We start from the raw sequence: 24990 nt of genomic DNA, 5'->3' as shown, positions 1-24990 counted from the left end.
ATGTACACAAACCCTATACCTTCTTCTGAAGCTGCAAATTAACTTAATTGCATAAAGAGTTATGGTGACATAAGGTGAACTATCTGTGTGTCCTCTTTACTATGATGAAAACAAATCAAGTCGGTGTCGGGGCCCATTTCCTCAGTATTTATCTTGTCTCAGCAATTTCATCATGTGTTTCATTTGTGGCTTCAAGCATGACTCCACTCATCCAAGCATCCAAGCATTAGTTTTACAATAAATTAATAAAGTTATGGACCTGAAAGCTTGTATGAAAAGAGGACAATTTTCTGTATATTGCCAAGGCGCATAAACTGAAGTGCCGTTGGAAAACAGAGCGCAGTCACATGCATTTTGAACCTCTTCCTCTCATCCTGTGAACTGTGACCCTGCTTTATAGCATGGCGCCGCGGCGATGCAGTGATACAGCGGTTATCGCCATTACCTTCTCATTATCTTCCTTCGCACTCCTGTATATGTGAGCAGCTTGGGGCAAGTGTGCCGTGGCCTGGACAAAAGCCTTCTACCCATTACCCCGGTGCGCTGATGGAGGGGACGAGACGGGGTTGGAGGTCACAGGCTGCAGCGGGCTATAGATTAGCTGTCATGCCTTAGTTACATATCCTTCTACGCTTATGGAGAGCTACAGCTGAAGGGGAACTAAACGGCTAAAGTGCGGTGGGGGGGGTGGGGGGTGGGGAGGGGGACTGATAAATGACACCAGGCCACTTTGAAGGTCCCCTTGAACATCTGCGGTGCCACGAGAGACAAAGGTGAAGAGGGCCGTCGTGGGGGTGCGGGCGCGGGGGTAATCACGGACCAGACCATGAAATCACGATCAATCGTGACGATGCCAAAAAAAAAAGGGCATTGGGCTTCGATTGAACGCGAGGGAAGGCCAAGTGTTTCAGGAAGGTTCTAGAAGGTGCAGGGGGGCAGGTGTATCACAGTGGGGGAGGAAGCTTGAGTCTTAAGAGTGTGGAAAATTACCTGGACAGTAATCACGTGGGGCGGATAACCCCCAGCTTATGCTCTGACTCGCTCGCCAGTGTTCTTTCACCACACCATTTAATCTCTATTACGCCGTTCACCCCCTGTTTCATTTTAATTTCTCACCTCCTTACACCCTCACCATTAGTCTAATTAGCCGCATAACCGTGACAAACTGTCCCGTAGTTCAGACATCGGGGATGGACAGGCCAGAGCAAACTGAAAGTTCCTGTGGTGTAAGAAATGAATCTTAGCATTTGAAAAGCTAGAAAAGGTATTAGCTTCTGGCTTCTGTAACATCAAAACTGTGTATGGATACCCCAGTGAAGTTTTAACCTGTTTTGTTTTTACATTCCTATGGACAGATGCACTAAATCTGATTTTAAAATGTTGGGGGGCGGGGGGACAAGTTAATTTGGAAAGAGACATTGCTGTTGAGTTTTTAAAATATACATTTTTGGTGCTTTGAGCGCCATAAACATTGGACCGGTTATATCAGGATGAGCTGCAGATATCTGCAGTGGATAGCTCAAAAACTCATAAAAACTCAGCGAAACTATCTGCAAGGATAGATTGATAGCACTCTGAGTTGGTGGAAATATACCTTAATTTCATTTTTGGGTGAACTGCCCCTTTGAATATGACATGAAATGCTGCAGTGCATGAGTGTTGGTTGGAGTGAGGCAATCATGTTCAAGTCTGGTGTACTCAGTAGATACTCTGGAACATGACTTTTACTTTTTTTATCAGTTAGCAATGTTTAGACATAAGTAGACCGCAAGACAGAAAAGGTGATGATTTTTTAATGTGCACATGTCCCTCTCAGCACTTACTCATGGTACTTATGGTATCCCTGATGCTTAATGAACTCTGAGCCGTCTGTGAATATTTAATTATGAATGTAAATGTATAATTGAAAATAGTATTAAAGTGGTGGATTAGCCTCTTGCGTCTGCTGTGAGTCTGCATTGGAGTGCTGCCGCTTATGAGTGAGAGCCCAGCCGCGTGGCATGAACGCACAGCACAGGCACGTCTGCTTCCCCCGGGCGTTCACACTAATGCACACGCGCGTGAATCCACTTCCCCCCCAGCCCCTGGTCCAGCCACCGTGTGCTGCAGAGCCGACCGCGAACACATTTTCTAATTTACCCAGGATTAACAGGCGGTTTACTGACTTGGGAAGCCTGGCCAAGGCTGAAAGTGACGTGTCCTGATTTAAAATGGGCTCTCCGGGATAAAAATAACCGCATCCTAGTTATTGGTGTGCATTTAAACACGGCCTGTTTGCAGTATTGGTGAGAAGTTGAGAAATTTTCTTAATACAGTGCTTAACGATATGCTGTACTAGTGTACTTGCCTGACCCTTGGAATACCGTTATATGATGCATGTACTTAGGGTCTCATCTCCGTGGCGATTAGGCTGAGTGTCAGCTGCCAAAGTCTTTCAGATGAGGTGCGACATCATTTCCAGTAAATGTGCCGCTGACCTGAATCCATATTGACAGACAGATAGTTTGAGGCTTGCTCAGATGATGATCAGCTGGGTCAACATCTTTGTAACTGGTGTCTTGGAATCTTTTTCTGTGCTTTTTCTTCCATAGTTATTCTCTAGCTAAAATCTCTGACTTCTTCAACCTGCAAAATGGAACATAAGTAGAAGTCATAATTTGAATGCCCTTTCAAATAACTAAAGTTTATGCAAATAATAAATGTGCTGCACTGTGGTGTTTACTCAAAAATGGCAGTCATTCCTTTACAGACTCTGTTTTAATGGAAAGTTGTGTTAATGTGTACAGTATATTCTCATTAGAAAGAAACAAAAACACAAGCTATTTGAATAGAGCTTTACAGGACCACAGAAGGTGATCATTAACTCACAATTATGCATGTTTAAAACATTTCCATTTTATATAATCATGTATTGTCCATTCAGGATTATGATTTATACTAATTGCACCCTCCACATATGCTATACTATATTAAACAAATTTGCGTGTGCACCTGCCACCTACAAATCATTTATTTAACAAAAGAATGTGAAATAATCCAACTATTACCATTTGCACTGATTTCAGGCTACGTGAATTGGGCATTATGATTATTTTAGGGTGTGGTTATTTGGCAATTCCCGTTGTCCTCGCTGCCAAGATCTAAGGTTAGTGAAGGTTCCTCTGCTTCTCTTGGTGGTGTGGCAGACCCTGGTGGGTTGAGAAAATAGTTTGAGGTCCTTGCATGGGATGTTTTGCATAGTCAGCCATCATACCACTCTATACCCTACTTATGGCCTCCTGCTAAATCTGAGAAGAAATGGGTGTGGTTAGTACTTGTGGTTAGGATGGGTGACCTCCTAGGAAACCTATGCTGCTGCTGGAAGAGGTATTGGTGGGTCCTCAGGGAGCTCTCTTCCCTCTGGGCCAAACAGTCCGTTATCCCTGCATAGTGATGGGGACACTACGTCCTTCCGCTGAGGATGTTAAACGGAGGTCTTGACTCACTGTGGCTCATTCAAGGTCCCATGGCATTTTTTGAATGTGTAGGAGTGTTACTGTAACCCCAGTGTCCTGGCCAAATCCCCACACAAACTGGATCTGTACATCTGGCCACCAAATCACCCCCTACATTCGAGTGGCTACACTCCATTGCATTCCTACCCTCTTTGATTCCCCAGGTTGTCTCAGCAAAAGAGAATTGAGTTTTCAGTTGACAAAAAACCCAAAAAAAAAAGTTAGAACAGAAAAATACTTTGAAGAAAATATAAATTGAAGTTCCTTGGTTCAGGATTTTTAGTAAGAACAAAACAGAACAATGATTTTCACTGTCGAGCTTTGTTAGCTATGACGCTATGAAGAAGCGAGCAAGTTAACGGGTTTCAAAGTCCTTCATAATCCAACTATTACCATTTTCAGTTATGGCATGGGTCTCGAAAATGAATCCAAAAAATCCTGGCTAGCAGTCTTAGAGCTAGCATGCAATCTTATAAGCATTTTAAGATTGCTTGTGTCCCCTGGCATGTTAAATTAACTACTGGTGACCATGAAAGCCAACTTTTATCCGTACATCCATGAGCTCTAAATCATTTTAAACCAGCTCATGGTTTTTGCTGCTGCCTGAAATTTTGTGATTTGATTCTCCCCCGGTTCGAGAAGTAGACTGCGGTGCAAAATCATGGGGCTGTAAGATGAACAGCAAGGTGCCAGCATTGGAAACGCCACTGTGACCTGTTTAAAATGACCCTTTATTAAACACTGCTTATCCGTTTTATTTTACTCATGTATATATTTTCTAGATTTTATTGTTTGTAATGTATTTAATCTGTGTATCCAGGAGGACTCGCATAGTTTATGTATTATTGATTTGTTCCACTGGATATTTTCCCAAGTGGTTCAGATTAAATGTTTAGCTGGAGGGCACACAGGCAGTGCTCTACCTTGGATTGAGACCTGGAACATTTTTCAAAGCCAACTGCTTAACCAGTTCCTCACACGTACATCGTAGTGTGCAAATATAGCACTTTTCTTTATTTTTAGAAAATCAATATTGGCATGAATGCATTTTTCCAATGAATGTTAAGACCACATAATTGTTGCTGTCTATACATGTCATTTAAGAAAAAGATTTTATCATAAAAAGTGAGGGTGAGGACCTGGAGGTGTGGGGGTAGTAGTCTGGCTATTATGAGCCGTTTATGGACTTAGAGGCTAACATAGCCAGTGTTGTTTGTTGTACATCCCTCATCAGTATTTCAGAATTTTAATTAATTTAGTCAGCATTCTCCTCAATGTCTCCACAAAGAGTGAACCAGTTGTTCCCTGAGTGGATTTTACCAGATTGCAAGAAGACTGTAGCTAGTTAAGTTAATAATTAAATTTATATTAAACAGGGATTGGAAGACCTCTTTATGTGATGACATTGATTTTATTGTTTAATTATCTAGATCTTGGCAGATATTTAATTAAAACATGATGTTAGATATTAAGAAAATAAACTTTACTTTGGACATCATTTATATCCATGACAGATATGAGATGCACAACATTTTCTTTGTACCTGTTTTTTTTTCTTCTACATTACATTTCTGTATATTGAACATAGTTTTGCACTTGACACGTTTGCCATATTTTTGTTTGATCATAGTTCCCTCTGCGAATTAAAAAAGTGTGTTGGCTGTTTGTAGCCAGATAGTTCCCTGTGTCATATTGACGGGTAATTAAAATACTTCTGACCTGTGCCTTTTCGGCAGAGTGAACACGGAAAACCGCCCCCCCCCCCCTTAAAAGCGTATGTAAGTGCGCGTTTGGCTTGTGTTGGACAGGGTCTGCTGGCTCCCGTGGCAGCTGGTGCCTTTGATACCAGCTTGCCTCCAAGCTGGCGGAGCACCTGCAAGGTGCACGATGAGCCTCAGCTCCCTGGGAGGGAGATCAGCCCGGCTCTGTTCATCCGCATTCACCCTGTGTCAGCACAAGCAGGGAGCCGGCCCGGGATACACACTGATGTCTCCTGAGGACCCAGCCCGACATGGAATGAAGATTAATGGCCTTTCTGGTATTACTGGTATTATTTTCGTGTTCCTTCATGTATAGATTGCACCATGAGGGGCAAAGGTTGAGACAGAGATCAAAACTGAACTGGGGGAAGAAAAATAATAATAATCTAGAGGTAATCTCAACTCAATTAATTTATTCAGTTAGCATCAGATTTAGCTCATTGAGTGCCCGCATGACTGCACAAGTCCCCTGGTGGGTTTTAGAGGGTACAACCCCTGACCCTTTTCATATGTCTGCAGTAGCAATCAGTTGCCGATTAGACACACAGGTGGTGGCCAATTAGCAAACCACCTCAGGCCAGGGGCACAGAGGCCCACCTCACACTGACTACCATTGATACTTTGTGCAAGTATCACAGAAAGTCAATTGAACGGGTTGAAATGAGGCCAAAAATCTAAAACCAACATACTTGACATGCAAGAAAGACAATTGTTCTCTCCTAAGACACCAATGCAATGTAAGTTTCCTGTTCTGTGGCTGAGCTTCCTTGCAGCTTGATCATTCATCACAAAACCTGTCATTTGAGAAAATTAGCTGGGCTACATTTTCACGCTGTTCATTTCTGATTTATAGCGCGCATCAAAACCTGGAATTGAATCTAGACATGAAGGTGTCCACATCCACCAGACCTGGGTCAATTACACGTTACTAACCAAAATTCTAGTAACGTGTTGATGGTCCACGTGGTGCACTGCCGGGGTAACGTGCTTTGTCTGGTGTAGAATGGCTGGCACAGTGTCTAGATGATGTCCTTCAGCTGTGGGAAGGAAATCAGGGGTTGTTTATTTCTTCCTGCTTTCTCGCTGGCCGGCAGGTTTATTGTTTTCACCAAACGGTTTATCTCAGGATTACTCTGAATCTTCCAGCCTGAGCGTTGGAGTGAACAGAGTCGTCAGTGCTTATTGGCTGAGGGCTAACAGGAAGTCCATTCCACATTTAAAGCTGCTGGCCAGCTCTGGTGTTGTACAGAGGAGTTTATGGGGCTCCTCGGTTGTGGAAGGATTGTTTGTTTCCTGTCTTTCTCGCTTCGTTTTGGAGATGGTATCTGGTATTGCATTCCAGAAGGGCAATAAAGCTAATCCCCCACCCTCCTCTGTGGAGGCCCGAGGAGGAGATAGTGAAACAGTTATTTTCTCTAGAAAGGGGAAGGTGAGAATAAAAATGACTGAAACAGCGGTTAGTAATCAATGTAACAAATGTATGCTCCAGGTATAATTTGCTAAGAGCTTTGAAACTGGACTTTCTCCACCTCTTCCTGAGCTTATATGAAGGTCCTGCAAGTCTATGTTTACAAAACTGCTTTCAAATTCCCACACCAGTGTAACATTATCTCCCAGTAGTTTTCGGTTTTAAATAGCTTTTAATTTGAAAAGGTGAAAAAATGTTAGCTGAGATGACATTCTGCTTGTGACCATTTTGCAATTTTAGTCCATCAATTATAATAATAAATCAACAAATACATTCAATACTCCATCTAGATTTTCAGCCACACAGCCCAGTGCTAAATCAGCAACAATTTGCCCAAACTTGACAGCCCTGCTTTACATGAAATCTGTGAATGCCAACACTATTTATTTTTTAGTGTTAGAACTCAGTGTTTCATAAGCTGTCAAGTGCTTCCATACGAGCTTACAAAAAGACGTATAAAAACATTCTCATGCTTGAATTTTTCAGGTTCATTTGTTGTAGTTTAAAATGCGTTGGCCTATATTTTACTTATTGTGATGGGTTAATTTATATCATATCCTGTCAAGTAGAGTACAAACTAGAGTGAAACTGTAATTTTATGAAGAAACGTGAAGTTTGCAGCTGCTTAATTAGCAAATAAATCTATATGCTGTCACATGCTGTTCCGTTGTAAAGGTGCTTGGAATGATTTGATAAAAAAACAAGACATCCACAGAGCTTGCAGATAGATGCCGAGTGAAAGTATTGCTTTTCATAAAAATGATACTGGCTGTGAATTTGTCATTTAAAATATATTTTACGGTCTGTAAACCATGTTGTGTTCATGGCTGTCTGGGACATCCAATCCTGGGGTTTCTGCCTCCATCAATGATTCTGAGCCAGCAGCACGCCCATCTTTTTCTTTTTCACAAATAAAATGCACAGCCAGTTGCCAGTTAGTGTCAGATGAAGAAATTACTTCATTGGTATGTTTCACCAGAGAGCCAGCTAAGCCGAACCAGCTTGAAAAGTATTCTCCTAGCTGCATAAACAATGAAGAATGCTAATGTTAGCTGTCAAGCTACTGTACCGTTCTGTCATAGCTAACATGCACGTCGAACAACACCAAACACAGCTGGCCTGCAAGAGACAAATCGCATCACAATCACATTTCTGTAGCTAATGCATTGCTATAAGACATTGCAAAGTTGCTATATAAATATAGAATCTGACATAAGACTTATCATTTGGCATTTTGGAATGCTACAGTAGCCCGCTTCCTGTCACTATATTCAGCACTGTACATTCATCATGAACAAAGACACAGGCTGTGAGACAACCTGGCAACCAATCGCGGAGCTGAGTTTTGATCAAAAGCAACTAGCAAGGTGGTGTCATGCTACAGGTTTAGGACTGCAGTTCTCCCTTGTGGACACTAGGTTGGGTTTCAAATACCCAATTGCACCTTTAAATGCACCTGTGGGACATAGCTCTTTATTACCACCAAAATACTGCATGCTGATTAAGTCTGTTTAAGTTAAGTTCAGTAATATTGTATAGCCAGGTTGATTGCAGTACAATTCATTTAACGCTGGAAGTTTGTATCTAGGCTAATTTCTGGGAAAGTTCTGAGAACATGGTGTTTGAAGAGTTATTTTGCCTGAATTGTATATATTTTTTCTTCACTGTTTGGTATCATTGTGAGTGATGCTTTGGGAATATAAAAATGGAAGATTATATATATATATATATATATATATATATATATATTAGTGTGTGTGTGTGTGGGCTACTCTACAGCGTATGTTCATTCATCGCTGCTTTATATACCTGTAAAGTAACCATGGCAGCAGCACAGCACCACACAATGCATAGAAATAAAAGGCACATTAACCATTAGCAAATCTGCTACACATCAGCAGTATGGTTTTCGGCAGTTGGCTTAGCTGGCATTATTTGTGTGCTAGGTCCCCCCAGACCCACACATTAAACAAGAGGTAAATCTGCTTTGGAGAAAAAAAAGGCTTTTTAATCTTTAAAGCAAAGAGTGCAGGACAGCATTTTTTATATGAACCAGTATTACAGTGTGGCAGAAATGTAATAATGTGCAGGTCTCGTTGCCCTATTATGACTTTGTTAAAAAAAGAAATAAGTGAAATTTCAATGGGAGTATTTACTATTGTTGACAAGGTCACTAACAATGCTGTACTCTAAGGGATCTCAAATTAAAATGCACAAGTTCCTACAATGACCAGCTGAGTACAGGCAAGACAGAAGTTCACACACACACACACCCACGAATGCGTGCAAGGGTGGATGGTGGCACACCACTTTCAACAGAATTGATTGGAAATGACATTAGCTGTTTTTTTTTTTTCCTATCCAGGGCAGCTTTCATAGCTTTTGTTATCACATACATACTTGTTGTAAGCAATTCAGGTTAGTACATTGCTTGAGGGTGTAAAAAAAAAAAAAATGGATTTCCCTCTTCAAGCTGAGTCCTCTTAACCACTCTGCCACATTGCCTGCCCAGAAATGAGGTTGTAGTGTAAATAGCCCGTAAATGTATATGCAGAAGATGTAATTTTATTACCAGGCCAGCCTCTGGGCTCTTCAGACTCTCGACGCTGTCTAACGCTTTCATATGCACTGGCAGTGCAGGTAATTATAGAGCCCGCTCGCGTTCTTCTCTCCCTTACTATTTGTGCTGAAGTATCGGAGCAGTCTGATGCACCCCACAGAAATTAATTGCTGAGCAATATGGTGCAGAGCCGTGCCGCGGAGCACAAGAGAAATCTGTCTTGCTTCATGCATAATAGAAAACGCGCAGAGAAAGTACGCAGTGTGCTTTGCGCGCTGAGCTACAGTGAGCGTCTCCACCGGTCCGGCGTCGAAGCCGACCTGTCCTCGGGCATTGGGGCAAGGCCGCATCATCCCCCACCCCCCCCACCCCCACCCCGACCCCATTGCATACGGTCTCACACGACTGAATGTTCACCTTCCCCTCTCCCTCCTTCCCTCCCTCCCGCGGAATCCAGAAAAGAAGAGCTGTCTGCGGGCGTGTGTTGTAAGCAAACCCTCCACCGCTCCGCGCTCTGGGCGGCCCCTCTCTCATTTGATACGTTTCATTTGATGGCTACCGGTTGCGTAGAAGTGTCCTGGCGTGCGGGCGCCAGGCCTGTGGTGTAATCCTCTGTGAAGTGCCTCGGCCTGGCTGAACACTTCTCAGCCGTTACGGGGCCTCGGGAAGGTATCGAGGGGGCCTGCCAATTAATGGGGCTTGAAGGCGGTGGATCGGGCCTGGAGCCGATGTGAACAGGTCCGGCAGTGGGGCGCGGGTTTGGAGGGACGGGCACTGGTAGAAAGGAAAGGTATAATTCCAAAAGAACACTTTTGTGTCTGTGGATGGAAAGAAAACCATCCAGGTGCTGGCAGTTCACTTTTCCATTTGCCATTCCATTTTCTCACCCGGCAATAGCTAAGGTGTTGTCCCCTAAACTAACTTGTTAGAGCTGCTCCCCAAAACGGTTTCTGTGACAAGATGTTTTTTTCATTACCCTGAGAAGGAAAATTCATTTAAAGCCAATTAGCATTTTTTTTTACAAAGTCATTGTTTGGTTGATATTTTAATTTGATATTGATATTTTAGGAATTCTTGTTGCTGTGTTAGATGTGAACAGAACGCGCGCCATTTTGGAACATTTTCAGCGCAAAGAATGGATGAATGAGGACGGCTTGATTACGGCACTAATAGGGCTAATTACCTCCTGCTTTGTATTCCTAGGATAATGAAGCATTCTTCTTAGTAATAAATGCATGTTTTATTTTCTCACAGGGACGGTCCTGGTCGAAAATATGCAAATAAATGGAAGATCTCAAGACCCAGACCGGACCATTTCCTTGTCCTTGCGAGACAACTACGACCGCTGGGTTATCTTGGACCCGGTGGCACAAAGATTATACCTAAACAGCACTGGTCGAGTTCTCGACAGAGACGTAAGTATGCACGGCTAAATACGCCGAATGTTTGTTCATGTTATTCCCCGCTGCAGGTATTTTCATTCATTAATATGGGGCATTATTTATCATTGTTAACTGGGCTATAAAGCCTACAGACCTCAATGAGAAGTTATGTCACATCCTGCTGTTTCAATCAGAATTACAGCCTTCCTACCAGAATTAGATTGCAACACCTAATTGGCTAGATATCCAAAGATTTATCAATGCTTCTGCATCTGTTTGGCACACAATCATCCATGTATTTTGCCTGAAACAGGGAAATGTCATTATATTGTTGCCATAGAAATGAATAATGGAATATAAAAAGGCAACAATAATCAGAGACCGCCAGGGGATTCTCACAACTGTGTTCTTTCCCAAAAGGTATATATAAAAATTCCAGTAATGGCCGGCACATGCCTGTAATGACAACATACTGTATTCATCCATGGTGTCCGAAAAAGAAACTCCTGCCAACTGTTTTTCATGCGCCACTTGAAGAAATGTCATTTTTGTCTTTCTACACGTAGATTGATGTTGTGTTGTGCTTGCCTGCTGTCTCGCTGGCCAAGGATTCCCTTAGATGTGCCAACTAATCAGGATGTTGCCCGCGATATCGACATGAAACGAGAAAAGAGAAGCAAAATTGAGACCGCCAACAAAGCCGCGTATCTCTCGAGCGCCTGCATCTTTCGGAGGCCGAGGAGATCATGTCCGTCAACAATGCGGGGAAAAAAAAGCTCTGCCCGCCTGAGAGGGTTCTGTAGCGGGGAGACGGTGCCTTTGATATTCCCGACGCAATTCCCTCTGCTTCCTTACAGCCTCCGTCCTACACCCACTCCATCGTGGTGCAGGTGCAGTGCACCAACGAGCTGGTCGGGACGGTCATTCTGCACGAGGTGCGGATAGTCGTCAGGGACCGCAACGACAACACCCCTCGTTTCCAGCAGCCCCGCTACTATGTAGCGGTAAACGAGGTGAGCGATTCCAGGCCCTCGACCCAGGAGACGCGATGGCGAACAGCAAGGCCCGCGCTCTAATCAGGCTTCCCCATACCTCTGATGTAATTAAGTCTGCGGAAATTGTTTTCTCCAGAGTTTTGGATTGATATTGCTCTGTGTAATGTAAATAAATAACTTTTCACTGCAGACGTTGCTGCTGCTGTTGTAGGGACGCATGTGTGAGAATGTTTCGAATTTGACTAACATTATTATGCTTGTTTAGATGGCAGATTTTCATGGTGCCATGATCTCAAATCACACCAGTGTTTGATTTCGTGCTTTCGTTTTTCCTTAATTGAAGTGGGCTCCATGGGCTTGTGTCATTTGGTAGAACTCCTGCAGAGATGGTTGATAGCTCTCTTTAAATATTTCTGACATTGTGCTGAGGTCTTGAAACTTAATGATTATGATTCTTTGCAGTGTCCAATTGACATGGTCATTGTGATGTTTCTATAAATAACTAGGGTTTCTTTTGAAAGAAACTGTTTTTTGCCAGATACTGCTAGCCTCAGGGTCCAAAATAACCTCTCTCTTTATTATTATTATTATTATTATTATTATAATTCTTATTATTCATCCATCCATCCATTATCTATACCCACTTAATCCTGGTCAGGCAGGTATACACCTTGGACAGGTCACCAATCTATCGCAGAGCACACACACCATTCTCTCACACACACTCATACCTACGAGTATGTGTGTATACCCGAGACTCGAACCCAAGACCTTCTTGCTGTCAGGCGACGGTGTTACCCACTGCACCACTGTACCGCCCCTATTACTATTATTATTGCTACATTAATTGAAAATTGGCTGACATCCAAAAAAAAATTTTGTATGACTCTGGTTAGGTACAACTTAAAGTAATTAAACTTTTTTGGGCGTAGCTGGAAGGCAGAAAAGTGAAGTCTACACGGCGAGTGACCGCAATGCAATTATCCCCCGTGCTCCTCGGTGACCTATCCGTCTGTGTGTGCGCAGTTTTCAAAATAGATCGTCCGTAGGCATTGGAGAATGCGCGCTGGTGAGCAGCTCCCATACCGAGAGTGGAATAGATACATGGCGATTCCGTGGCTTTTCCTTAATTGAAATCTGTTCCCAAGGGTGTCGTCTGCAAGATTTCGCTCGTTAGGTCAGAGCTCCTTCAGAGAGTCAGACAGCTTGAAGTACTGTCTGGACTACAGTCTGAGCCAGTGTCCAGTAGAACTGAAATTGTGATTTTAAAAATTTATTTTTTAAGTTAAATGTACAATTGACACATAGCTTAGGAGTTATTTCCGGTGTAACGCAGTCGCTCGGGCAACCTGTCAAGTCCAACCACAGTTCCTGATAAAATCAGCCTTTGCTAAGAGATTATCGAGCATAAATGTACTAGAGCAAACAAGGTTTATTGGTTACGACAAAAGCCCCTTTGTGGAAGGCCTGGGGCAAGGCTCTGGTAGTGCAGCGAGAGGGAACTTGGCTGTCGCCATCCCTAAAGGTATCTCCAACATTTCAGGCTCAGCGATAGTATTTGGACGGTTTAAGAGAAACGGTCTGCTTTGCACACGCATAGCTGCATGTGCTGTATTATAAAGGCCCATATCTAGTCTTGAGCGCACAGAACTTCATAGAGCACCTTCACAGTCTCAGCTGCTGTTCTCTGTGGCATTGCTTTGGGGATGATCAGAAATGACGGTTGAGAAGCAGTTTAACGCAGGGCCTGTGATGTCATGCTGGGGCATGTGAGAAGGCTAGCACTGCAACATTTTCTCTCAGCTTCTATCTCTTTGCATGAACTATGTAAGAAAATGCTCTTTCTCCTTGCAAAGACGTACGGTTGTCATACAGTATCATGATTGCTTTGCCCCATGAGGCCTAGTTCACTGTAGAAGGGCTTCATAAATATATGGATTCTTCCTGGTTTGAACATGCTTTGGTCTAATGCATTTCTGTGGAGAAAATGGTCCATTGTGCTCATCTTGTGATCAGAGGGACAAATGAATGAACATTTATCTCATTTTAAAAGTTGTACTGTAGCTTATTATAATAACTTATTTCCGTCTTTGTTCACGTGATATAATTTGTTCACATATAGGTTTGACATAGTGGCGGTTTATCTGACATGAAACCCTAATGCGGTCTGTGCTGCGTGGTACTGTTCCATATTGTTAAGGTTTTTCCAAAGGCATTGTCTTAGCCTGTTGCCTTTATATTCATCTCATGTGATTCCTTGACATTCTGATTGCTAATTCAACTGGGAAGCGGTGATAGCATTGCATGATGGAAAGCTGTAAAGTAGAACCCGGCAGCGCTTCTGAACAACCCTATAGATTCCTTGACATTTAGCCGTCAGGGAGTTACCCGGGAACATGCGTGGAGTGGGTAATGGACGCCGGTGTGCAGTTTGTCAATGCGCGCAACTCACGCTGGTCTCCTTTAGCCTGATTTAGTCTCGTGTCCGTTCGCGTAATGAATTCACTTTACTGGTGCTGGAGCTCTCACAGGGTGATTGCGTAGTAGCTGATCGTCCACGCTGAGAAAATGCAAACCAGCATCCACCGAGCAGTGGAAAGTGAAAAGCATAAAGAAACATGGAGTAGAATGTAATCCTGTGAACTGCAGTATACCTATATTTATTCCTCTCCCTCCCTCTCTCCCCCTCCCTCCTCTCTCATCGCTCCTCTCTCCTCTCTCTTTGTGATAGATTCCCCTGTTCTGGTCGTTCATTTCAGTAATTTAGGATAGGTGTTTTGAAGAGGCCTCAGACAGCAGTCACTGGATGGCTGATTAAAGAGAGAGACAATATTTAATCATGATGCTGGTGCTTTTCTCAACAGTTGGACACTGAAAAACACGTTTGTGGTTGGTAATCACTCCTCTTATGAAACAAATGATGGAGGTGTCTGTTTAACATTTGCTGAAACATTGAATGGTGTGTGTGCGTGTGTGCATTCGTATGTGTGTGTGTGTGTGTTTGTGTATTCTGGCTGTGATTCAGGACCAAGGTGTAGGATCACAGGGAAATGATACCATCAGATTCCTAGAGCTCAACAATGCAAGCAGAGAAAAGGTTATGTGAGAAAAATGGGAAATAACCGGATTTAGCATTCCACTAGCTTGTGCACATCATTTGTGATAGTATGTTTTGGTGCTTCTGCTTTAAATTAGGCCTGTAATACAACCCATTATTATACATGTTGGAGAAAATATAGTACATGTACCAAAATGCATATTACACTCATAATTACTTAAAAAAAAAATTGAAATAAGATGTCTTAAAATCAGTTAGAAATAGCATAACAGCCCACTACTCTAGCTGCATTTAAATAAGAGTGTAAAATCACGAATAATTAATTGACCTCCAAAAGGAACCTCTCTAGCAAGAAATGTTAAATAAAGAGGCTTTTTATCCCTCTCTGCTTTTGATCAAAGTTGTGCTTTACTTCCAGTCATCCTCCAAGATATTTATTTCTAATTTACATAAAAGGGCTAATGTATTTGAAAAAGCATGATAACATTGTGTTATTAAACTATTATTTCCTTTGACTGCAAAAAAATAAATACAAGTTAAGTATGTTTTGTTGCCATTGGCAACAATGAGTAATTTTCTCATTTTACAGTCTGGCACAATGGTTTTTATTTTTGATGTACAGCTTTGTGAAGCCCTTCAAATGTCTGCTAATTATCATAATTAGCTCCATTTCTCCAAGTAACTTGTTGATATTTTCATTTACACTTATCTTCTGAAAATACGTCAACTTATTATGTGTACCTGTGAAATAACCAAGGTTTGCATTGATTATGTCACAAGTTCCAGGGGGGACTTGTAGAAAAGAACAAAATAAATTACCTGTATGTGGTTAGAAATAATTGATGGCAGAATGCAGACAGATTGCATACTGTTGTGTGACATAGATGGTTGATTATATCATAAGCACAAATGTTCTAGAGTCGGCTTCTAGTCGTGACAGCCAGCCACCAGTTCTACCACTATGGGACAATGCTGGCTACATGTAAATATAAGATACATGTTTTGTCATTTTTTCACAGAACTGTCCTAAGTTCACTTTTAAACATATCTGATCTAAAATATGAGTGAAGCATAAAATTAAATTTTTAATTTTTAATCCACAGAAACTGCAAGACATATTCATTGACGCTATGCCATTACATGATTAGCTATTATGCTAAATGTATAAAGAATCATTTGGCAAACTGATTCCTCTCGATCTTGAAATTTCTTGTGTTTCTGTGTTCTTGGAGAGCCTTTCAGAATAGCGTCCAGGGAACCATCTCAGGAAGTGAAATACAATTGAGTTCCCCAGTGTTGCCAAGCTCTCTCTCTCTCTCTCTCCACTCTGAGCTATTACCTGCTATTTCTGCATCTGGGGCACGGGTGTGACAGGTGGAATAAGTGCTTTGGTGGTGTCCAACAGTCTGCATCAAAGAATGCGATGAAGAACTGCGCGTAGCGTGGCGGTCGGGGTATGGAGGGCATAAGTCAAACTCTGTACGGCCAATCTCCTGCTCTACGCTAGCTGAAAAAAAAAAAATATATATATATATATATTGCTTCTTCCTTGTCTGAGCTCCAGGTTTCACTCAAGCTGTTTACTGTGGCTGCTGAGGGTTTTTTTCTAAAGATTAAAGGTAGTCTTGTCCAAGCATTTTAAGGTTCACTTTAAGAAAGAGTTTCTTTACCCCTTCCCTCTCAAAGCTGACCCCCGTTGGCACGACCATCTTCACCGGCTTCTCTGGAAATAATGGCGCCACGGACATCGACGACGGGCCGAATGGACAAATCGAGTACATCATTCAGTTCAACCCGAATGACCCGGTATGTACACCCGGACCAATCAGAATTTTCCCTGAGTTATTTTTGATCCCAAGAGGATAGCATTACAAGAGCTGCAGTGTGTTTATCAAAGGGCCGTAGAATACTAGATAACCATTCAGCAGGATCGTAAGAATGGGAATGTGTTTTAAGTGTCTGGGGTATCCAAAATGTCAGTGGGCAGGATCAAAAGCTTGAACATATTTGTCTGTGTCTACAAGAGGACTGGAATACTTGCTGCACCTGGCTGTTTATCTTCACTGTTGAGGTAGTGTGTGTTTATGCTGGAGTCGTTTAACCTGGGGGGGGGGGGTGGGCGGCCTCTTCTGTAGACTTCAAACAGAACCTTCAGCATCCCTCTCACCCTCGCCGGGTCGGTCGTGCTCAGGGAGAGGCTCAACTACGAAGAAACCACCCGTTACCTGGTCATCATTCAGGCTAATGTAAGTCCACCGTTATCTCGTCCTCCATAAGTGCTTATAAACATTAGCTGTTATGAAGGCTTCTCCAACTGTGGCATAATGACTTGTTCGCGTTTGAGGGTTTGTTTTAGGTTTTTGTTTTCTTGTGATGGGATGAGTGCAATTTTGCTGCTTTTCAGTTCTCTCTGTGAGAGCTTTTGTCTAGGCATGTGTACGGCATCGGGGGTGGATCCTTAAATTTGAAAATTGTGATGATAGGAAATTCAGAGAAATTATATTGGTATCAAACCAAATTAAGTCAGCCTTGAACTTGCTTGAAAGTAGAAGTTCTTACAAAAACATTACTACTACTTCTAGTACTACTACTAATAATTATAATTATAATAATTATAAGAAGAAGAAGAAGAATGTTCTACTGGAAAATGAAAATGCTATAAAATGTTATGCTCCATTATGGTCATTTTGAATTAAAGGCTTCTAGAACACAAAACAAATAGAATAAAGTTATTCATTATTTGAAAAATTACAAATATTTAATATGTATTCCAGAAATCCTTTGATTGTTATCTTCAGAGGAAGCATCTTTTTATTTTGTGTCAGTGTTAATAATTTGTACGAGAAAGGGATCTGCCACTCTGGTGTATTAGAGTTATTAATGAACTGGCTGTTAGATTTGTGTTATGATTAAAAGTAAGCAACAGCTACCTGAACACTTTTAAATATTTTATCAAGTCTTCTGCATTATGAATAGCAATATTGCTTAATGTTAGTATTTGTGTAGAGTCAAAGAACCAACTGAGAGATTGATTTAATCTTGCCACAAAGTCATTTAGCCTCAGTTGCAATTACTAATTCATGGCAATGTTACCAATATTGCAAGGAAAATAAGCAATGGCTTTCTAATTGTTAAAGTTAAGACTAAACCATTTTGAAGGAATATTGACAGAAGCCTTAGATTATTACTCAGTGTTTCAGCCTGATTTCTGCAAGTGATATAGTATAGTAAATGCATAAATGTAGATAAAAGGTAATCATTATGTAGTTTTATATTGACAATGAATGTACATCAACATATTGATCATTATTAATTATCAAGTTTTTTTTTATAAGCACTTCCATGTTCACTTGGATATCACTTGGAATAGATATTGTTTTATAATAATGGGGGATTTTGTGTGTGTGTGTGTGTGTGTGTGTTTGTGTTTGTGTATTCTGACTGTGATTCAGGACCAAGGTGTAGGATCATAAGGTAGTGATACTATCAGATTACTAGAGCTCAACAATGCAAGCAGAGAAAAGGTTATAGTGAATAATGGGAAACAGCAGGATTTAGCTTTCAGCAAGGTTGTGCAGATGGTTTGTAATAATGTATGTTGTGGCGCATCTGCTTTAAATTAGGCCTATTATACAAGACATTATGCATGTTAGAGAAAGTATAGTACATATTCTAAGGCTGTATATAGTATATAAGGCAGTCATTCGTACATGGATCTCTAAATATGGATGTAGATACCCTTAATTTAAAGCTGACTGTCTGCACTTTAACCTCATATTTATTTTCTCATTTCAAATCCAGTGTGCTGGAGTACAGAGTCAAAACGTCCAGATACTCACAGACTGCCCTGTATACTGAAAACAAGTATACAAGTTTTGAGAAAATCAGTCCTTTTTTTAGCTGTGGGCTTTGTGTGTTTTAGGCATATTAGGCACTGTATATTAAATTGCAAGCAGGTACAGACATTCCCAGCAGGCCGAGATGCTATTGATTATTCCTGTGAGGTTGCCATTCTTTCGATCGTTAATGCAACTGATAATGTTCTATAGCCCTTCGCAATACAGATTTACCTGTGCCTAGCAACCATAACACCACCTGTCCTGTCCTCCCACCAAATGATGTCAATTCATTCTGTAATGGAATATTTCCTGGAAAAATCAGTTTTCTGCTCAAAGTGTATGTTGTTGTAATCCACTGTTATTATTATTATTATTATTATTACTACTACTACTACTACTACAACTATTACTGACTGCCACTACTACTACCACCTGAGACTTAGACATTTCAGAAAAGTGTTGAAAAAAACTTTTACCCAAGTATTGAATGACAAGGTTTGATATTTTACCCTCCCAGAAACACTGAGAGTAAGAACCCCACTGTGTCCCTTGCTTTTCTTAATAGTGAAATGATTGACAATGAAATTGAGAAGTAACATATATTTCAGTTCAGCCAGTCATTGGTGCTAAAGACACCATTTCCAAAAGAAAGTGCCAGAGGCTGCCGTCATTTCTTCACTGGACATATTTGCGAGACTTTGGGTGTAGGCGGTGTTTTTCATGAGCTGTATACTGTTCGTGACAAGGTTCTATTACTGTTGCAGAAAGTCTTGCTTCTTCAGAATGGACTGTCTAACATTTTTGTTTACCATTCAGTTCTTGAGTGATGAAAAGAGAGCTCATAAGTGCATTGGCTTCAGGTGTAAAAGGGAAAAGAAGGTTTGAATGAATGAAGGAATGAATGAAACATTGCATTTATATAGCACTTTTCCAGATGCTCAAAGTGCTTTACAGTGAGGAGGGGGAAACTCACCTTAACCACCACTAATGTGTAGCACCCAGCTGGGTCATGTACAGCAGACATTTTGCACCAGAACACAACCACAGCATAGTGTAGGGGATGTAAGTGTGCGATGTAAGTGAGTGCGATATTACATTACAGGGCGACTGACATTGCATCCAATTATACAGCTGGATATATACTGGAGCAATGGTACAATGGCCCAACGGCAGTGTCCTACCGGGCACTAACTTCTTAGCTATTATACTGCACTGCCGCCCTTCATATTGATTCATGCTACTCCCACAGCCACAAAAGGTATCAAGTGCTTACTGAGCAGATGTTTCTACCTGCAGGACCGGGCCCCTTACCCTAACGACAGGCTGACCGCCACCACCACGCTAACGGTGGACGTGCTGGACGGGGACGACCTGGGACCCATGTTCCTGCCCTGCGCGCCGGTGGGCAGCACCCGAGACTGCACCCCGCTCACCTACAAGGCCGTCATCCTGGAGCTCACGGACCCAGTAAGTCCTCTGTACCGCGCGTTCCCGCCCGCGGCCCGTCCCCATCCGGGTGCGAAGGCTCTTTCATCGCCGTTTCCTTGACGATGCTCCGACGGCTCGCCCGTTTAAAAAAAAAAAAAAAAATTAAAAATGCCACACTTCAAGAAACTACTGACGCGGTGCTTCCTGGAGTGAAAACTCACACCCAGTCAGCTTGCTCTGGGCTCTACTGTTTGCATTCCTAATCTCCAGGGCTGCACATGTCACTGGAGCAGCATGAATATTTCATTAAATAACAAGTCGCACGATTTATTTATTTATTTATTAACTTTTTGGGGGGGGGCCTGAGAATGCTGGTGAGGTCTGTGTTACGGAAACGTGATATACAAGCTGACGTCCCTGTCTTTCCGTGGTTATTCAGTGGTGTGCAGGATGGGTAGTTGCTGTTTATCATCAGATCAATGTTTGCTGTGGATCACACTGGTGGCTGTGACATAAAAACCAATTGATCTGCTAATCATCGAGATCATCAGAAATTCCAGGATAATGGTGGAGAAAATGCATTGTCAGGAGGCTGTGTTGACTCACTGAGAAACTGCGTAGCATAAACCTTTTTAGCGGGAATGAGATGGAATTGGGATTGAGTCTTTGACGTAGTTAGAACCACAGAACCTGTCCTGCGGTGTATTGTTTAGGCTTATGCAATATTAATGCTTTCTGCACACTTCGAGATTTTACCATGATTCCTTCAGAGGTGATTTGGCATAATGATAAAGGAAACCGTCGCATTTCGAAGTACTGTAGGTCTACCAGTTTCAAATTTAGAAGAACTCAATTAAGAGGGAAAAACAATGTGTTCCAGCAGACCATTGGAAAAAAACATAAATAAAGGCATAGTAATAAACAGCAAAATCATGAAAATGAGGTACTGAATTATTTAATCAAAACTTGGCTTGTCGTGACTTCCTGATATTTAAAGCATGCTGCTGGTGTGTTTCTTCAGACTCCCTAAGGTTTTAGTCTTTGTTTCGCATTTGTCAGAATGTATTCACCTACTCTGATGCAGGCTGACTCTTACAGTCCATCATAATCTCAGGACTGCACTCAAAATTATTCTTTCTACTCTGTGTGCAACAGCAAGTGATGCAAAAAGTCAGCATACACTAAATTTCTGAAATTCAGAATTTGCCGGTGATTTGTTTTACACATTGGGGCTCCAGTACCTGAAAGTGGGGATAGCAAATTGCAGAAGTCAATTTATATGTAATGCATGGCTTGACAAAGAAGCAAATTTAGTGTCAGAAAACTGGATATAGAACAGATCTGTATGGTCTCTGCTTCTCTCTCTGCTTCTTTGGTTTGTTACTATACATTTACAGTATGAGACACTCTGGGTTTACCTGGAAGAGAAATCTCTTTTTGTTAGCCTTGCCTCCAAGGCAAGGCTAACACTCTGCTGCAGAGAGAATCAGTCTATCACAGTTGTTTGATCTGCTTGGTACGAACATGCCAAACATGCCTTTGCGCTCTTGTTTTTGTAACTGTGATAGGCTAAGTACCAGTTTTGTATCAACTATTGACACCGAATGACTCCTACAACCCCGTACAACGCTGTGCTTTTGGTTGTTAATCCACATTTCGTTTAAGGATGTCCCGAGTTCCCAAGTTTTGCTTGTGGGCCAAAGAGGGATCGATACGATAGGAACAGCATTGATCTTGGTAATCTGTACTGTGAAATGGACTCGTGGACTGTACTAAATGATGTGACTCTGGTAGCAGAGCCCAGCCGGATTCCTTACAGACACTTTCACAGCAAGGCAAAAGGGAGACAGAGGAGGCACATTCTCTTATAAGGAGATACAGGTGCCGTGTGCTCCACTATAGTGAAAATATGATCTGGCGGTATCTTGAGAAAGTGTGAATATGCTGTAGTCACTTTTGTGTTGTATCACGTTTAATGATCTGCGGTCGAGAAAATCTACAATCGTTACCTCTCCTGTAGTATTTTGACGTGGTAAATATTCTTATTTTGGCTTTCCTTTCATTGGCATGCTATATCCAGGTGTTTTGGTCAGTTTTCCTGTCTTTAGGACTGCTCACTACGGGCCTCCAGTGAATGCCACACAGCTGAGAGTGATTTGTCACTGATGCCTCTATTAAAGTGGATGACATGACAGTACTCTGCCCATGGGCAAGTGAGGGATGACTTGAGATTTTGTGACATACTGCAATAACTGTTTCCATCCATCCATCCATCCATCCATCCATTTTCTAAACTGCTTATTACTGGTCAGTTTCAAGCCTATTCCAGCATGCATTGGGTGAGAGAAAGAATACACCCTGGACAGGCTGCCAATCCATCAAGGGCCCACACGCCATTCACTCATTCATTCATACCTATGGACAATTTACAGTCTCCAATTACCATAACCTGCATGTATTTGGACTGTGGGCAAGCATGTATGCTTGCTTCCAGTTCCATTTTTTTGTCTCTTCAACATGGAAGGGGTATTTTCCTTCAGTGCCCCAGGATTATGGTTGTAGCTGGGTATGGATGAATGAATTAATAAATAATTTATAAATACATTTCAACCATCTCAGTTAATCATTAAATTGATATCAGAAAGGGCCCAATGACTGCCAAAAGCTCGCGCTGGGTGGTAGGAATTAGGGGCTGGGCTGGTCGTTTGGGGGGTGCTTAATGACAAGTGCAGAGGACAACGGTATTGAGCTTGTGGGGAACGTTATTGGGGTTTAACAAATTTAAGGGGTCCGAACAGTCTGCTACCAGAAACCTGCATGTATGCAATCATGTGCAAGCAGTAACAGGTGACCTGAAGAGAGCCATTCTGCTTGAAGAGGGCAATTATATGTGAGATACCGATGCTATTTCTTCTACAACCATTTTCATTTCAACTCGTGAATAATGTGGCTTGCCATGACACTAACTGATAAATAAAGCACAGTCATATCTGATACTAAAAAGTGTTATAAGAAATAACATGATCACTGAAGCTCCATTTTACTTCTAATTTCCCAAGCCTCTAAATTAAAAAAGGCTCACAGTTCACTGCAAAGTGACCCATGGAGGTACAATGAGGAAAATCGTGCTCGCTTCAATATTTTAGTGCATTTTAGTTTGTTGTCAACCTTCAGGGACAGACATTATGATGGTTGACAGAGGAAACACTTTGTGAAAGACTGTGACCCAGTATTCACAAGTAACAATAGCTCTTATCAAACCTCTAAAAAGCAAACAAATTCTTGCCAAGGACTCCATCATTCATGACGCTTGTCCGTTATAGATGCAGGAATAATTTTGCTGCATCTTGTCTGGTAGTCTCTTAGATGGCCTCTCTCCCATCTGAGAATGACTGTATTATCTCTAATGTCCTCACAGTACCTCACACAGAAAGAAAATACATGCAGTGCAGTATAACTCTTCCTTACCTTATCATTAGATACAAGAAAATGCACCTGCTAAATGAAGTCGCTAACGGAAAAAGAGACACCCCTGCCTGTTTCAGCTTACTGTGATATAGTATAACCAACATGGGCCTTTGGGTTCAACAGGCTGTAGGATATGAAGCAGCAAGTATGAAATATTTCGACTTCTCCGCACATTACAATGAGTTCAGTGGACTCAGAAATGGATTGAAAGACTGCAAAATGATTTTAAGGACAAAGCACCATAGTGGTTATATACTGTAGCACATTCCCCCCTGACAATTTGTTCGACATTGAGTCAAGCCGCAATCACTTCTCTACCTTTAATAGATCAGTGTTGCACTCATGGAATTGCCTACGTCAAAAAAACTTTCAGTTCTGCCTCACTAATCGACGTCATATCAACTTACATGACCGACATTGATTAGATGTCTAACCAACGCACTGGTAGGTTGGAGAACAGTGTCACTGGTCAGAAAAATCAGCTCTGAATCATCAAAGTAAAGAGACCTGCAACTAGAACTGAATGGATCGAGTAACAGCCATGAATTGGTGCTGATGACTCACTCACCTAGAGCAATATCTTTAAGAAGGAAAATGTTTCCTCCACAGAAGACTCCAGGTTAGTTCTTCTGTGGTAGAGTACAGTTGCTTTTTTGTGCCCACCGTTATGAGAAAGGTCAATTTCTGGGATACTCAGTCCCAGGTTCGTAGCACTTGCTCTTGAGACTCCAAAGTGTTGGTCATTGTGTGCTGCTTTGTCATCTGAGGCTTTCTTTTGTCACTTACCAAATGCAATATGGCTGTTCAGGAGATCGCCAGAGGACCCCAATATGTAATCAAAGTGAAGAAGTTGAGTCCTGCAATCTGAGATTTTGCTGTGTCTGTGCGTCACCTTTTCCAGAGGGATAGAGAACAGCACATTTTTATGGACTGGACAAGGATAAAAGTGCTTCTAAAGTAATACTTCTGGCAGTGATTATGATAGTTTCATTATTAACAGGGCCTGTCAGTATTGCAACCACTGACATATGATGCTTTGTCATTTCTGTAGGGGTAGGAAGGATGTTTTCTTCTGTAATACTGTGGTTGGTGTACTGAGTGGTATGTGGGAAGGGTTTGGGGGGACTGAATATATTCAGAACGCTCGGATGAGTAGCCTCATGAAAACACAGGCCTACCTAGCATAAAAAGGATACTCTGTACATCAATGTAGAGTATCCTTACAAGTCTTAATGACATACATAGAGTAGTTCTCTGAGCCTTTTTAGATAACCACTTGAAATGCATAAGCCTACTCACAGGACGAAGACAAGCATAACCCCCCCTCCAAAGACTGTTCTGCAGGAAGCCACTTCTTTTTACTCTCCAGTCCATCAACTGAGTGGTGTGGTCACTGAGTCTGGGGAGTATCCTGCATATCCGACTGATGCAGGAAGACTCTCTGTGGGCTTGCCGGCTACAGTCAGCAGTGGTGCAGGGTTCAGTACTTTCAAGACTCAAAGTTAAAGACAAAGTTTAAAATAAAAGTTCAATCAAGG

The 24990-nt window shown here is 41.9% G+C and overlaps 1 protein-coding gene across 13 annotated transcripts in view; it reads left to right on the top strand.

Moving 5' to 3' along the window:
* The window catches only part of pcdh15b (protocadherin-related 15b), a 204671-nt gene that overhangs the window by 85344 nt on the left and 94337 nt on the right, over positions 1–24990 (top strand). For all 13 annotated transcript variants that reach the window (XM_035406550.1, XM_035406556.1, XM_035406555.1 and 10 more), the window contains 5 exons: positions 10537–10697; positions 11522–11677; positions 16404–16523; positions 16853–16963; positions 19853–20023. In XM_035406550.1, coding sequence (XP_035262441.1) covers positions 10537–10697; positions 11522–11677; positions 16404–16523; positions 16853–16963; positions 19853–20023 — 719 coding nt within the window. The remainder of the gene's footprint in view (positions 1–10536; positions 10698–11521; positions 11678–16403; positions 16524–16852; positions 16964–19852; positions 20024–24990) is intronic.

This window comes from Anguilla anguilla, chromosome 2, assembly GCF_013347855.1.
Source record: "Anguilla anguilla isolate fAngAng1 chromosome 2, fAngAng1.pri, whole genome shotgun sequence".
Lineage (NCBI taxonomy): Eukaryota > Metazoa > Chordata > Actinopteri > Anguilliformes > Anguillidae > Anguilla > Anguilla anguilla.
Note: the sequence above shows the minus strand (reverse complement) of the source record. Positions and strands in the feature narration are given on the sequence as shown.